We start from the raw sequence: 16,112 nt of genomic DNA, 5'->3' as shown, positions 1-16,112 counted from the left end.
AAAACAAAAACAAACAAAATATTCTTTAGAAAATAACAAACTTGGGGATAATTAGTAGAAGTAAAATTCTGAAAATATTATACTTACATGTTCCTCAAATCCCAAACCAACAAGGGAGAAATGACCGATGTGGTAAGGACAAAATGCTAAAAGGGAGGAGAAAACTTATCAATAAAACAATGAGCACTCTTAACATAATCTTCACTAAAAGAACCAGGGACTTCTTTGAGAATAGAAAATTCTCAGAGGAAAAACTAAAAACTATACCTGCACAATAAAACAACAAGGTCTAATAGGACCCTATCATAAAGACACAAAACCACTCTGAAGAGGGTGTCACTGGCATTTTAAAAGGGCTGAAATGAGCATTAAAAACTAAAACAACCACCCAAATGACCAAAATTGATGAGAACAATAGAAACCAAACCTGTGAGCTCTTCTTAATATTCAAAGCTCCAAATACCAAAGACAAAGGAAAAAGGCAGCAACATGAAAAAAAAAAAAAAAAAAACAATTCATGTCTGGGAAGGGACTCGTGCACAAGCTCCTTCCTCTGCACTAACTACTCAGAGGACACCTGCCTGGCATCTCCTGGGAAACAACTTCACACTGATGAAAATGAACTCTTCTTTATAGAAAAGCTAGACAAGAAAGATCTTGAAAATGCCAGGATTTGAACCAGGTGGCATTTTTGCAACCCCTGCAGAGGGCTGGTGTAGTCACTGGGTGAGAGGACAAGGACCCACTAGCCCCGTGACACTAAAGCATCATCCCACAGATTTCTTTCTTGATGTGAACAGAAAATGAAAAAATCCAGGGGGCAGAAATGGATAAAGTCACATACCTCTTCCTATCTCACACTCTAAGTCAAAATATGTGCCCAATAGCCTTGTCAAAGATGACTGAGCCTGACCTGATCAGTTTAGAAAACTGATTTGACTTCCAGTTTAGAAAACATGGTAGGCAAGGATGAGGGTTGGGAACATCAAAAAGTCATCACAGGTGCACAATACACAATGTCGCAGCAGAGGGAAGCAGGAAGCGAAAGGAGTATTCCAGCTCCCCAGTAATGTGTGCATATTATTTGGGATTTTATTCAACAAACCAACTATAAAATGGCATTTAAGTGAACAACTTAAAGATTACAAATATGATGGATTATTGATAAACTTCTATAATGATACCACAAACACTAAATGCATAGGCACAACTTACCAAAGACAAGAATGAACAATGTGTTTAAAGACACCACCCAGAACACGTGCTCCTACAGGAGAAAGCATTAGTAAGATCAATGAATGATATCTCATGCTCAACTGAACAATTTCACTTAGTCATAGCTAATATGAAAATAACACTGATCTTTTTTTTTTCTTTTTATTTTCGAGACAGGGATTTTCAATGTACTGGCTGTCCTGGAACTCGCACTGTGGACCAGACTTGCTTTGAACTCAGATCAAGAGATCTGCTTGCTTCTATCTCCCAAGTGCTGGGACTACAGGCTCACACCACTATACCCTGAACATTTTGATAACTTGATCAACTTTAAAACTTTGTTGAAAGCAGAATCCTATTTCATTCACCTCTACCTGATTCCCCTGAAACTGTATAAGGAATGAAGTCAGGCTGCAAATGACTTTCCTATTTGACCTCAACAACTTCTGCCATTCTTATGAAATACCAATGAGGCAAAGGATGTTACCTGAGTAAATAGCAATAGACAGATATTATCTGGGTTTTTATAACATTGCTGGGCCACTGGATCATGCAACCCTCAAGTCTATGTTTCCTCTGGGCTTCCTGTTATCACCATGTCTCCACCTGTGATGGTTCTGCTGCTGCACACAAGCCCTAACCCCAAATAACAAACAACTGTGCCTTACGTGACCTAAACACACCATGTTTTCTTCAAAGAATAAACTTCTGGAAAGAACTACCCCTCCTTTAAAGACATGCCTCTATTATCCTGTAGTGTGTATGTCTGTGTCTGTATAGGAGTAGGTGCATGTTAGTACAGGTACTACAGAGCCGCAAACTGTTAGTATCGGATCCTCTAGAGCTGGAGTTAAAGGAAGTTAATGGACACTGGAGCTAAGACCCCAATCGGGTCCTCGGAAAGAACAGTGCATGTTCTCAATTGATGAGCCTTATCTCCAGCTCCAGCCATCTACTTTTAAGTTGTTGCTTTTGCACCACGCAGTGCAGTACTTTAAGCCCAGCACTTGGGAGGTAGAAACAGGCAGATACCTGTAAGTTCATGGTCTACAGTGCGAGTTCCAGGACAGGCTCCGGAGCTACACAGAGAAACCCTGTCTCAAAAAATGGGGGAGGGACGGGGGGGGGGGGGGGATTTGTGGCCTTTTGGGGTATAGTGCTTGCTGGAAACCTGATGACCTGAGTTTGACCTCAGCTCTCACAGTGGAAGGAGATAACACATGAAAGACTCTGGCCTTCACATACACTAGTAAATAAAGAAACTAAAAATTAAAAAGCATAAAATAAAACAAGAAAACGTAAGCTCTACTCCTACGGCAGACTTCCAGATAAGACTGTGCCTCTCACCTGTGGAACAAACAAGGCTGCTTTTTGTTCTCAATGGTACAGGTATTAAACATATAAGACCCAACTTCAAACATCAAGTTCCTTTAACTGCTATTAACTCTGGAATTTTTTTCAAATATTTAGCAAATTTGTTTTTAAATGACATTTTAAATATTTAAATATTTCTAGTATTGTCAACATACAAAATATGCTTTCAAATATCAAATAATCAAAAGCTAAAGGGCTGTTTTGACATTTAGCTTAAAAAGCATACTCCAAGAATTTAAGAGTCAATGGATAACAAAAACGACTCCTAATTCTATCAAAGCAATACTTCCACTTACCAGAAAAACTAGTGATCCATCAAGTCCAAGCATCTAGAATAAAAGATAATGAGCATCAATTTAAGATGCAGTAGGACCTTCTTTTCTTACAGGAAGACTGCTTTCCTATCAGGGTCACTAAACCGTTTTCTAAACCTACCAGTCATAGGTTAAAAACAAAACAAAATCCCTGTGTATTTGAGTATTACACTTTGGGCCCCTTTTACCCTAGGTCATATAGCAAATATCCTCTAGAAATTTCTATCCTGAGCAGACAGAGGTATTTCTGTGTTCCTAACACTAGGGAAGCTAAGGCAGCTATTGAGACAGAGCCTGAACCTGTGTCAAAGAGCTGGTAGGTAAAGCCCAATGACAGAGTGCTTGCCTAGCATCTCCAAGGCCATGGGTTTATGTCTAACACTACAAAAAGAAAAAACACCCATTCTGAGTTTCTTACATTAGGGAGAACCAGCCATAACTTCATTATAGAATTAATTTTATTTTCCTATTTCATTTTACTGAATTTTCACCAACTCCACAATTTAAGGTCAAAGTGGCCCTGTAGAGCAAGGCCTGTACTCAAGGCAGAAAACAGACTTCACTGCCACTGTCTTCATCCCAGCTGTGAATCACTTGGTTTTTGTAAAAATTAAATCCTGGTTAACCTGTTTTCATCAAATTTAACTATGAAATTTGTGTTTATAGCTAAATATGCCAAACTTCAAAATACACCTTAGGATTACAACACAAGGACATGTGACAGAGAAAGTTCTCACTCTTTCCCAAGTAAGCTCTTCTGCAGCCCGGTCCCACTCCAGAGCATTCCAGTTCATGTCATCTGGAAATGCAATGCAAAGCCAAGATTACTGACAGATACAAAAGCCACTTTTAATTACAATTGGTTTAAAATTTTATCAAACATAATTTACTTACTAGGCTATAAGTTCTACAAATAAATACAAACTTATAAATAGTAACATAAAATAAGACAATCCCTAGACTGTGGTAGAAAATTAATAAATAGGATTATATGAAAGACAAATCTAAATGCTGTGGGTTAGAAATGAATCTGGTAGATTTAAGGAAAAAGAAGGATGTCAAGGGATAACTTTCTAATGAATTAGCAAATTAGCAGAAGATAAAGTACAAAACTCAGGCCTGTCGGTGATTAAGAATTCAGACTGTTCTAACAGACCCGATTTACTTCCTGGTACTACTCATGTCAGGTGGCTCGCAACTCCCTGGAACTCCAGTTCTAGGGGATCACCCTCTTCTGGCCTCCATGGGCACAAAACACACAAACACAAACCCACACAGACATACATGTAGACACATAATTGGAAATAAATATATAAATTTAAAATGTAAGAGCTAAATCAGATGGTACAAAGCCTGCAATCCTACCACTTGGGAGGCTGAAGCAGACGATCTGCAAGTTCTGGGCCAGCCTGGACTACACAGTGAGCTCCTGTCTCAAAAAGAAAAGAAAAGGGGGGGGGGGGGGAGAGAGAGAGAGAAGGAGAAGGAGGAGGAGGAGGAGGAGGAGGAGGAGGAGGAGGAGGAGGAGGAGGAAGAAAAGAGGAGGGGAGGAAGCGGAGAAGGAGAAGCAGCAGCAGTAGCAGCAGTATGCAAAGCAGCCAGGGATTAAATCAGGCAGGTGACAGCCAAGCACTTGGGCAGCAGTACCGAAAGAGGTTGTCTCAGAGCCTAGGATCTTTCCCTTGGAAAGTCAACTGCTCCCATTATGAATTTTGTTTCTTCTTATCTTTCAGTTCTCAGGCCAAAAGTCCCTTACTCTGAACTTCCTGGGAAACCTTATTTAAGACACATATCTTTAGAGCAACTCATATACACTTAACACATCTACCTCTTCTCTAGCCCAAAACCTCCCAGAATGCAGGCAGGCATTTTGTTCACAACTGGATACTTTGTCTCAAGTGTCTGTTACAATGGACACAGACATAAGCAAGGTGGACTCAATGAAAACACAAGAAGACAGGCAACGAGCTAACAATGGAACACAGATCTGGGTCTCATTGCACATTCCAAAGTTCCCACTGACAGAAAATGCAAAGATGATTTCCAAAGGTGGCAGCTGGCCTGCAGTATACACTTCAGGGTTTTCTTCATTTGAAAAGTGCAGTGACCCCCATGGAGGCAGAAGAAAACACACACAGACACACACAACAAACAAATACCCCAGGAAATTCTAGACCAAGTTCCTTCTTCAAAACATAGACCTGGGGCTGGAGAGATGGCTCAGCGGTTAAGAGCATTGCCTGCTCTTCCAAAGGTCCTGAGTTCAATTCCCAGCAACCACATGGTGGCTCACAACCATCTGTAATGAGGTCTGGTGCCCTCTCCTGGCCTGCAGGGATACACACAGACAGAACATTGTATACATAATAAATAAAAAAATAAATATTTAAAAAAAAAAAAACATAGACCTGGTGACCTGAGACTATTTTTTCCCCATCCATCTAGTGGACAGAGAGAGGGAGAGAGAGAAAGAAAGGGAAAGATGGAGAGGGAGGAAAGAAGGGAGAGAGGAGAGAGGTCCTGTGTAAAGGGCTGTAATACACAAAATGTTCTGTTTCACAGAAAGCACACTTATGTACATGTCTACCTGTAACTGCTAGCTTGTCAAACAGAAACCGGTCATAACAGCTTTGGCCCATCATAAGACATGAAACACCACTCTCTCTGTCTTCAGTGCAAGTTAAGAATGAGGGAGTCCTCAAGAGTGAGTGAGGGCATGGAGCAGCCACTACCTTGGGCTCCATTGTTGGCATCAGCAGCATCTTCCACACCCGCATCATCTTCCTCCTCATTGTCCTCCTCTTCCTCTTCTGCTTGACCATCCTGGGCATCAGGGTTCTCACCCAGCACCGCATTCTCTCCTGCTGGGTTAGCTGGCTGATCAGCAGCAGCATTTTCAGCACCATTTCCTCCTACAGGAGCCTAAAATGAAAGAAAAGTCCAGGAATTCACCTACTTGGCTCAGTTTTACTCTAGTTCCAAATCATACTTTACCCTGCAAGAAAAAAACAGTAAACAAGACAACCCCACTAAAGTTTAAAAAAGAAGTACCTTTCAGAGTCATCTCTTTAAAATGTATCTCATTTAGGACCAACTTGGTACCTAAGAATGTGAACTCACTTTTCAGAGGACACACTTCAGAAAGCACTACAGGGCTGGGGAGGTGGCTTCTGTGGACAAGGCACTTGCCACATCAATGTGAGAACCTGACTGGATTCCCAGAACTCATGTAAACCTGGGCACAGCTGAGCATCTGCAATCCTGTGCTCCAACATGGAAGGAAGTTCATGGACCAGCTAGCAGAGAATCTAAGACCCTGTCTATCTCCAATAAGGTAGAGGACAAGAACTTACACCGAAGATTGTCTTCTGACCTTCACATGCACAACAAGGACACATGCACAAATACACTTGTACACATGAGCACATACTTGTAAACATGGGTACACACACACACGTAAGAAAAAAAGCATTATAAAAAATGGGCTTATAAATCTGGCTATCTTAAACACATCATCCATAATCTTTTATAAATATGACTAATGTGTCTAACTTCCTTAGGGATGAAAACACATTTTTAAAAAGTATTTATTTGTTATGTATACAATATTCTGTCTGTGTGTATGCCTGCAGGCCAGAAGAGGGCACCAGACTCCATTACAGATGGTTGTGAACCACCGTGTGGTTACTGGGAATTGAACTCAGGACCTTTGGAAGAGCAGGCAATGCTCTTAACCACTGAACCATCTCCCCAGCCCATGAAAACACATTCTTAAATAAATGTATGTATATGTATACACACATATACACCTTAATTTGCTGCTATTAACACTTGAGTAACTGATTTTGAGCTGAAGACAAGGATTTTCCATATATGGCCTTATCAATTCCTAAATGCATTTTCTTCTGGCATTTCTTCTGGGACACCAAGCCAAACATGGTGGTCCAGAGTGGTAGTTCCAGCAGCTGTAAGGAAAGGGTGAATTTGAAGCAGGAGAATCATTAAGCTTGAGGCCTGCTGTTGGACTTGGTCAGATTCTTGTCTCAAAATAAATAAATAAATAAATAAATAAGTAAGTAAGTAAGTAAGTAAATAGGTTTGACGATGTGGCTCAATGGGAGGGTAGTTACCTAGCCTATGTGAAGCCTTGGACTCAATTTCAGAAAATTAAAAAAAAAAAATCAAAATTCTGTTACCAACCAAATGCAAAGACATTAATTATATTTAATTCTTAAGTTAAAACACAATTCCTGGAGCTGGAGAGTTGGCTTGTAAGAACACTGGCTATTCTTCCAAAGGACCTGGGATTTAATTCCTAGCACCCACATAGCAGCTCACAACTGTCTGTAACTCCAGTTCCAGAGAATCTTATACCTTCACATCAATACACATAAAATAAATTTAAATAAATTATTTAAAAAACAATTCCCTTGGATTTAATGAAAATTCTAAAGCAAAACTACATTAAATGCTTCAAAATATGAGGCAGACTGGCAGCAGTGCTGACTCTAACCTTCTCTCACAGCACCACCTCATGGGCATGATGGTACCCACTACCCTGGGGAAGGAGGGAAATGTGAGTTTGAGACCAGAATGCTTGCCCAGTATGTTCAAGGCCCTGGGTTCTATCCCCAGAACAGAGGGCTTGTGATGCTGCCTTCATCTACGTATAATTTTCCAAGGAAAAGGTGTACTCTATAGTAAATAGGGTTATAGGCTTGATAAACTCAATCTACATATTAAAAAACATATCATAGGAACAAAGATTAGTTACTAACGAATAGTTTGTGACCAACTATTTCACTAAAAAAGGATATGAAGTGTCAACCTTTCACTTCACAGAGCAGTTAACTGTGTGACATTCTTGGCCCTACAATTTCCCACCAGGCAAGATACTAAAAACCTCTTGCTGTGCCCTCCAATTAACAGACTGCCAAATACCCTTGTATGTGAGCATGTCATTGTCACTCATAAGAAAACTGCACACAGTTCTTTTCTTCAAGTTTAATTTTGTGTGCGCACATGTCCACATATACACATCTGCACATGCCACAGAGCATGTATGGAAGTGACGGGACAACTTTTCTCTGTGCACTGTGGCTTCTGGGAACCCCAAAGTAATCAGGTGTGGGTGGTAAGCACGTCTTCCTACTGTGCCATGTGACTGGCCAAGTTTCCTACTTTTGATAAAATTCTTCCTACATAGCAGAAAAGATAAGATGCTTCACATAAAAAGCTGGGATAGGTGTAGAACACTCCTCAGTGTCGTGCAGTATGTCAGAAACTGATCTAAGAAGTTGTATTTCATGCACGTGTGCATGCCTTTGTGTTTAGAGACAGGGCCTCTCTCCTATGTAGCCCTAGCTATCTTGGAACCCACCAAGCTCCATCTGCCTCCTGTGCTAGATTACAGGTGTAGCCACTACTCAGTTATATACAGGAAGATTCTTACCTTCCAGGCCCAAGCTAAGCTGCTGACCCAAGCAAAAAGAATGGAAGAGTGTTTTAGTATTCTCTCTAGCACTGTGCCCAATCTAGCAAGAACATTAAGAGGCAATCAGAGAAACATTCTTTTACTTCCACAGCCCTCCTAAACTCCCAAACTTGGTGTGGGAAGTCCTTCTGTATATGTGTTGCTTTTATTGGTTAATGAATAAAAAAACTGCTCTGGCCTGTGATAGGGGTAGAATAGAGCTAGGCATGGAAGACAACTGAATGCTGGTAGGAAGAAGGCGGAGTCAGTGAGCCACCATAGAGCCACCAGAGGAGAAAGACACAGCTTCATGGTAAAATATAAAATAGTAGAAATGGGTTAATCCTAGATGTAAGAGCTAGCTAGCTAGCAATATGCTTAAGTGATTGGCCAAGCAGTGATTTAATAAATATAGTTTCTGAATGATTATTTTGGTTCTGGGCGCTGGGAATGAACAAGCGGCCCTCCTACAACACGTTCCTACTGTCTTCTTCTGTGGCATGAGCACAGTTGTGAGGCACAGGGAAGTCAAGGGTTTGACTCATAGAGGGTGGAATGACTTTCAGATGCTGCCCAAGTAAGATGTATTTCAGGTGAAGGGCTTACCTCATTTTGGTGGTGTCCAGCAGCATTGAAGGGTGGAGCAGCATGCTCCAGCCAAATTGGTGCGCCCCCATGGACTATCTGCTCTCGTAACCACACCAGGCTGATGAATGCACAAAGTGTGCATGTCACCACAAAACATCCCTGCAAGCAATCCGCCAACAAATTTTCCCTATTAAAAAAAATAGACACAATTCACTCCAAAGAACACTTGTAAAAACAACCAGAAAAATCTTAATTTTTCAGTAAAATTCAGTTGCTTCTCAAGGACTATTCTTTTTTTTTTTAAACTTATTTACTTATTATGTATACAATATTCTTTCTGCGTGTATGCCTGAAGGCCAGAAAAGGGCACCAGACCTCATTACAGATGGTTGTGAGCCACCATGTGGTTGCTGGGAATTGAACTCAGGACCTTTGGAAGAGCAGGCAATGCTCTTAACCACTGAGCCATCTCTCCAGCCCCAAGGACTATTCATAATGATATTGAAATTTTATCTTGTAATCTAGCTAATATGTTCATTTATATACTTTTGTTACTCTATACTTACATTAAGTAGATATAAAATAACATCAGAATATACAGTTATTAACTATACAGCCTATCCTTTTAGCGTAGCCAAAAAAATCCAGCAAAACACTCAACAAATTGCATTTATATAATTTACTAAATTAGGTGAACAATTCTGCTTCTGCTCAATCCTTTTACCAGAATTTTAATACTTAACTGACAGGGGTGACTAACATAGAAGTACATAAATGAAAACATTCAATAAAAAAGAGGAGGGAAGCTCACTCAGTGACTGGAAATATGGCAATGTAAAGAAAAGAAGGCTGAGCCAGGTGTGGTAGTGCACACCTTTTATCCCAGCACTCAGGAGGCAGGGGCAGGTGGATCTCTGTGAGTTCCAGGGCAGTCAAAGATACACAGAGAAAACTTGTCTCGAAAAAAAGAAAAGGACTGAAAGATACTCAGTACACCGTGGACCAGATCACACTACATGACAAACCTAGTTTTAATGCTAGCTGCAAAAATACCAAAATAAATCCAAAGAGGCAGAGTGTGGTTTTTTAGTAACCAAACATGGAAATGTGAGATTTGTAACACTTGGGACCGTTTGTTCCTTCTTTTCTGAAGAATTTTATCATTCACTATCAACGTCTGTGATTTCAGAATAATTTGAGAATAACTCAAAAATACTAACAGATGTTAGAAAGTTGACTACTAGCCGGGCGGTGGTGGCACACGCCTTTAATCCCAGCACTAGGGAGGCAGAGGCAGGCAGATCTCTGTGAGTTCGAGGCCAGCCTGGTCTACAAGAGCTAGTTCCAGGACAGGCTCCAAAACCACAGAGAAACCCTGTCTCGAAAAACTTTAAAAAAGAAAGTTGACTACTTTTTTTGTCCCTGGTGAAGAGAAGGAAAGGTGAGTCTGAGAGACCTCAGCTTAGCAGCCCCACACAATAATAGCTCTCTTTCTCTCTCTGCAGTATCTCCAAACCTTACTAAAGGACTTCTATACCATCAAAATAAGGATGAGGTGGGGCTGAAAATAATCCTTCTTCATTTCTTCCTTGCCAAACTGACCGCTTTTTGTAGTTTTAAATGGAGTCAAACTTCAGAGCCCTTTTCTCAATGCTTTCGTTCTGAAGGAGCTTCATGCCTGCCTAGAGCTGAGGTGAAGATGCCCACGTTCTAGAGCCTAGAAAAGGGCTTATGGGCTCCCGCTATTACAGTTTCAGAACGCTGCCCAAGTCCCTCTTGGGAGAAGCGTCCATTAGCTTTCTGAAGAGGAAAGGCCATGTGAATAAGTATGCCACGTCAGACAGACCTATCCAGCTCCAGGAAAGACACGTGTGACTCAGGAAAGATCAGAGATGACCTTCCCAACTAAGCCCTACTAAGCCCACACAAAGTTCGACCTCCAGAATTATGGTAAGCAAAATGGCAGCTGTCTGATACCATGATTTTTCTACATTTGTATAAATGAGATGGTTTGTCTAGAGATGACCCAACTCAACTACACACATGGGGACATCAGCAAAATTTTGTCAGGAACAAGTTGCAACCTATAGAGAATATGTAGAACTCTCCTTCCGCCCTAGCCTTCTTCTGTGAGTAGTCTGACCTTCGAGGGAAGCAGCCCATAAGCTAGTCAATAGACATGCCAACACAAGGCCCAGCAAGCTGCTAATGTCACGGGAAGAGAAAAGCTACAGCAAACAAGTTCTAGCAGCACACAAATTCAGCAGCATGTAATTCAAACTGCATACAATGTCTTCTTATATGTCCTACCAATATTACAAAAAGTTTCCTTAAATTCTTCTGTTTTCAAGAAACAGAACTTACACATACCAATTTCTACTGTAGCTACAACTGTTAGAAAAGAAAAAAAATGAATTGCTCTTCTTAGGTGAATTTTCAAGTAATAAGAATACATAGGTTAGGTGTGGTGACACACGCCTTTAATCCTAGCGCTTGGGAGGCAGAGACAAGTGGATCTCGGTGGGTTCGAGGCCAGATAGTTCTAAAGAGTAAGTTCTAGGACAGTCAGGGCTATTATACCACAAAGAAACCCTGTCTCAAAAAAAATAAAACAAACAAAACAGAATAAATACAAGAGGAAAACATTACATTGCCCAAACTTCACTCTCAGAGCCAATACTCACGTTGACAGCATGTCTAGCGGCAGTGTCAGTAGTGAGCTCACGGAGCCAGTAAACAAGCACTTGTAGATGCGGCCTGCAAACAAAGGCACAAAGGCATAGTCACAACTAGCATCCCACACTCACACAAGTGCGCGGCTCGAGGAAGCAGAGGTAAAGTGGAACATTACTGACACCAAAAAAAATAAGCTTCTTATTCTTCATATGCCTGAGTCATATTGGGTTTAGTTTTTTATTTTCATGTGTACGTGTGTGCATGTGTGTGTGTATGATTGTCTGAGTATGAGCACCCACATACCATGGTGTGTGTGGAGGTCAGAAGACAACTTTTTGGAGTTGGTTTTCACACTCTATATACCAGTAAAGAGGGAGCAACCTCTGTTCAACTCTGGGAACCCATATAAATCTGGGGAGACAAGCATTCCACCAAGTTGTTCTGACCTTTACACACACCATGGTACAAAAACACACACATAGAAAATTGCTTTTAAAAGACTTTAAAAATACATGTATACATACACACATACATACAGAAAGACAGTTTCAAAAGGTCTCAAAGAATATCTTAAATTATAAACATGGAGGGTAAACACAAGGATATAAGAATTCACGGCCATCCCTTGCCCTCTTATTCAGAAAAGATAGAATGGTTTTTAGTGAGAGAGGCAGAATTCTAGAGCGAATGTGCTAACAAGACTACAGCTTTTCAAAGACTAAGAAGACACTGAGGTTTTCCTTCAGAACACTTCTGGCACATTAGTTTAAGCACTGCCCTTAGCCTTACATCAGATATTTTCATGAGTTCAATGGCTTCTTTTACAGGTCAAGTCAAAAGGGCAGAATAGTAAGGAGTATCCATAATGGAAATTACTTAGGTACCTATATAAAAGGAAACAAGCAAGCTTACAGTAAGTAAAACTCAAAAACCATCAGTCAGTAGGTAAATGGGCTGAGCAGCATTAAGACTCCTTAAACCTCTGACATGTACTAGGAAAGAGGGATGGGGAACAGAATCATAAAGAAGAGTATGGAGGCTGGAGAAATGGCTAGCGATTAAGAGGTTCTCAGTTCAATTAGCAGCAATCACATGGTGGCTCATAGCCATCTAAGTGGAATCTGATGCCCTCTTCTGGCATAAAGTCGTGCATGCAAATAAAGCACTCATACATTAAATAAAATTTAAAAAAAGAAGAGGCTGTAAGAGGATATATTATAATATGATGCACATGTGTATATGCAAAGTCAGGACAGAAACCAAGCTTGTTAAAATGAATTCAAACGTTCATGAACTTGTGCTCAACTGTACGGTCTACTGATTTTTAGAAAGGCATGCTGTCTTCCACTTTAACTGAAAATTTTTATTCTGTTTCATTTCCTATGCTTCTTGTAGACCAACCTGGCCTCCCACGGGGGATCCTCCTGCTTCAGCCTCCAGAGTGACAGAATTAAGGTGTGCATTACTTAAAAGTTTAAGGTGGCACACATTCTGAACACAAGTCTAAGGAAGTGTCTGTATTCTGTTCTTCCAACTGAGTATATTTGGGGGGTTGAGGAACTTAAACTGTCATATTTGGAACTTGACACTGTCTTCTAGCATTCAACGAGCTGATTTTATATCTGATTTTCTCCACTTTGTAGGACAATCTGGGAGTATAATATCACCATACACTTACCACCATCACCACCCTACATGGTTCTGGAAAACTTGAGACTATTTAGGCTTGCGGTCTCCTTGCTAGCAGAGATGAGCATCTCCTCATCTCCAATAATCTTACTTTGTAGAACAACAAGCTACGCAGTTGCTAAAAATGCCAGCTCCAGCTCCCATATCTCCTCATTTGTCTCACACTAGAACTACTCTGTCTCTCTGAGTTATATAGCAGGGGAGCTCATGGGCTCCATGTAGCTCACTAAGTCACTCTCCATCAGTGCCTATGGTTTTCATCGCCATAGGCAGTCAAGCTAGCTTTAGTTACGGAGAGAAGAGGATGTAAATTACATGTATTAAAACCCTTGCTTGTTCTAAAGTCCACAGAATCCTATCTATATACTCTGCCACTCATGGATTATCAATACTGCTCTATGTCTTTAAGAAAAACACCCTTCCCTCCTCCAGAAACAACTCAGTGAGGACGTTTCCTAAACAAGGTCTTCCAAATATTTAATATAAATCAAGTAAATAATTAAACATCATTCACGGTATCAGGAAACATAATTAAAATAGCAAACAGTTATAGAATGTTTAAATACCTCCAGAAGAGTTATGACTACTCACATGCTGTAAGAGGAACAACTCCCAACCATGCAAAGGCCACAAGTGTATAATGAAACCAGTATCGTATTGCAGTGCCGATACTTGTAACCAGTCCAGCAAATATGTCTTGGATTGGTAGCCGTGATGGCATATCTGGAGAATAAACTGTAACAGGAAAAAAATATGCAGGATTTCATGAGAACTTTAAATGATTTAACTCATAAATACAAAGTAGAGATACTGCACTTAAGTGTTTTTCTATAAGGCACTGAAAAATCAAATCATTATAATAATATTACATTTATACAAGACATCTATTTATACAAATCACAACTAAAGTATGGAAATGAACAAAAAAAGGCCACTGAGCAGAGAAAAAGCAGCAGGAGGAAGAAATCTAACCTCCCCTGCTCACACAGCCTTAAATTTCAAGCAGAGTCAGTTTACACATATGTAACATGTAAGCCATACAACGATCTGGCTTCTCGAACTATAAAGGATCAAGAAAAGGTAAGAAGTGCAAAAGCAATCTGAAGTATGTTATCTTAGAAACACCCCACACACACACACACACACACACACACACCAATGCGGGCTTAGACACAACATCCCGACAAGCCTGGGACAGTCATTTCATGAGGTGTCAGCCAACCCTCCTCCAATTTTAACATCTTACTTTAACTTTCAAACAATAAATTCAGACATCTTTGCGAAATGTAATTCATTCGAGAATAGACCCACATTTTAGAAAATATCTTTACAACTGTTTCAGTAAAAACTGTTATTTACTAAAACTCTCTACTCCAGATAATACACATTGTCTTTCAAACACCTCTTTTCTCCAATGGGGCAAAAACAGAAATTGTTATATAAAACCAGTGGTCTGGGGGCTGGAGAGATGGCTCAGTGGTTAAGAGCATTGTCTGCTCTTCCAAAGGTCCTGAGTTCGATTCCCAGCAACCACATGGTGGCTCACAACCATCTGTAATGGGGTCTGGTGCCCTCTTCTGGCCTGCAGGCATACACACAGATGGAATATTGTACATATAATAAATAAATATTAAAAAAAATAAAACCAATGGTCTAAAATTTATAAAACAGAGCTCGGGGAAGGGAAAAATAACTAAAACTAGACTAACCAAAAAGACAAGGCTGGGGTGTATCTCAGACAGAAAGTACTTGCTTAGGTTTAATCCTAAGCAGTCAAAGGATAATACAAACAAAACACTCAAAAGCAGTGTCACAAAACTATTCATCTACAAACATAAGGAGTAAGACTTAAGCGGCAAATCTGTCCATGCCGCAAATCCCCCAGCCAACAGTTTACTTGGTGTGAAGAAAAGCAGAGTTTCCTGGGGAAGGACTACAGAAAACAGCCCACAAATGTCAGAAGAGTATATGCAAACAAAGGGAGTTTTTATTGGTCTCAAAGTAAAAGTCCACAGGATATTTTCTACCAGTCAAACTTCATAAAGAATTTAATCATGCAGTCTTACTTTGCTATAAATCTTCTCAATTAGTAATAAGATTATACACCAGAGAAAATAAGGACTATGAACAAATACAAGTGGCATTTTTGCTGGCAATGAATAAAGAAAACACAGTAACTTTAATTATCCACGCTTGTCAGATATCAAGTAAAACTAATGATTAAGTTACAGTATTTGTGCTGAGAAACACAAGAGTCTTATAAATACAAAAAATCAGGTACAATGTACAAGGATTCCAGCCAGCATGAAAAACTGTAATTTGCCAATACAGTGCTGTTTATTTAATATAACGTTATTAATCAATAGACACAAGTATTGCAACTAAAATTTTAGACATCTGAAAAATAGTTATTGAACCCTTACAACACATGAGCTTAAAAGTTAGTTTCCCAAGGCTGGGGAAATAGCTTGCAAGCATAAAGACAGCGTTAGATCTCCAACATCCATAGTATGCATGCTGGGTGGGCACGGAAGCCTTGGTCTGCCTGTATCCAGTGCTCAAAAGGTGGGGACAGGGGCTGGAGAAATGGCTCAGTGGTTAAGAGCATTGCTTGCTCTTCCAAAGTCCTGAGTTCAATTCCCGGCAACCACATGGTGGCTCACAACCATCTGGAATGAGGTCTGGTGCCCTCTTCTGGCCTGTAGACATACACACTCAGACAGAATATTGTATACATAATAAATAAATAAATAAATAAATAAATAAATAAATAAATAAATAAA

The 16,112-nt window shown here is 40.1% G+C and overlaps 1 protein-coding gene across 2 annotated transcripts in view; it reads right to left on the bottom strand.

Annotated features, from left to right (window-relative positions):
- Marchf6 (membrane associated ring-CH-type finger 6) overlaps positions 1–16,112 on the bottom strand; it is a 62,230-nt gene that overhangs the window by 28,658 nt on the left and 17,460 nt on the right. For both annotated transcript variants that reach the window (XM_050144739.1, XM_050144740.1), the window contains exons 4-11: positions 13,921–14,064; positions 11,649–11,721; positions 8,983–9,151; positions 5,636–5,825; positions 3,641–3,702; positions 2,886–2,918; positions 1,216–1,267; positions 88–146 (exon numbers count right to left, since the gene is read on the bottom strand). In XM_050144739.1, coding sequence (XP_050000696.1) covers positions 88–146; positions 1,216–1,267; positions 2,886–2,918; positions 3,641–3,702; positions 5,636–5,825; positions 8,983–9,151; positions 11,649–11,721; positions 13,921–14,064 — 782 coding nt within the window. The remainder of the gene's footprint in view (positions 1–87; positions 147–1,215; positions 1,268–2,885; positions 2,919–3,640; positions 3,703–5,635; positions 5,826–8,982; positions 9,152–11,648; positions 11,722–13,920; positions 14,065–16,112) is intronic.

This window comes from Alexandromys fortis, unplaced genomic scaffold (assembly GCF_014885135.2).
Source record: "Alexandromys fortis isolate MF-2015 unplaced genomic scaffold, M_Fortis_MF-2015_v1.1 scaffold_52, whole genome shotgun sequence".
NCBI lineage: Eukaryota > Metazoa > Chordata > Mammalia > Rodentia > Cricetidae > Alexandromys > Alexandromys fortis.
Note: the sequence above shows the minus strand (reverse complement) of the source record. Positions and strands in the feature narration are given on the sequence as shown.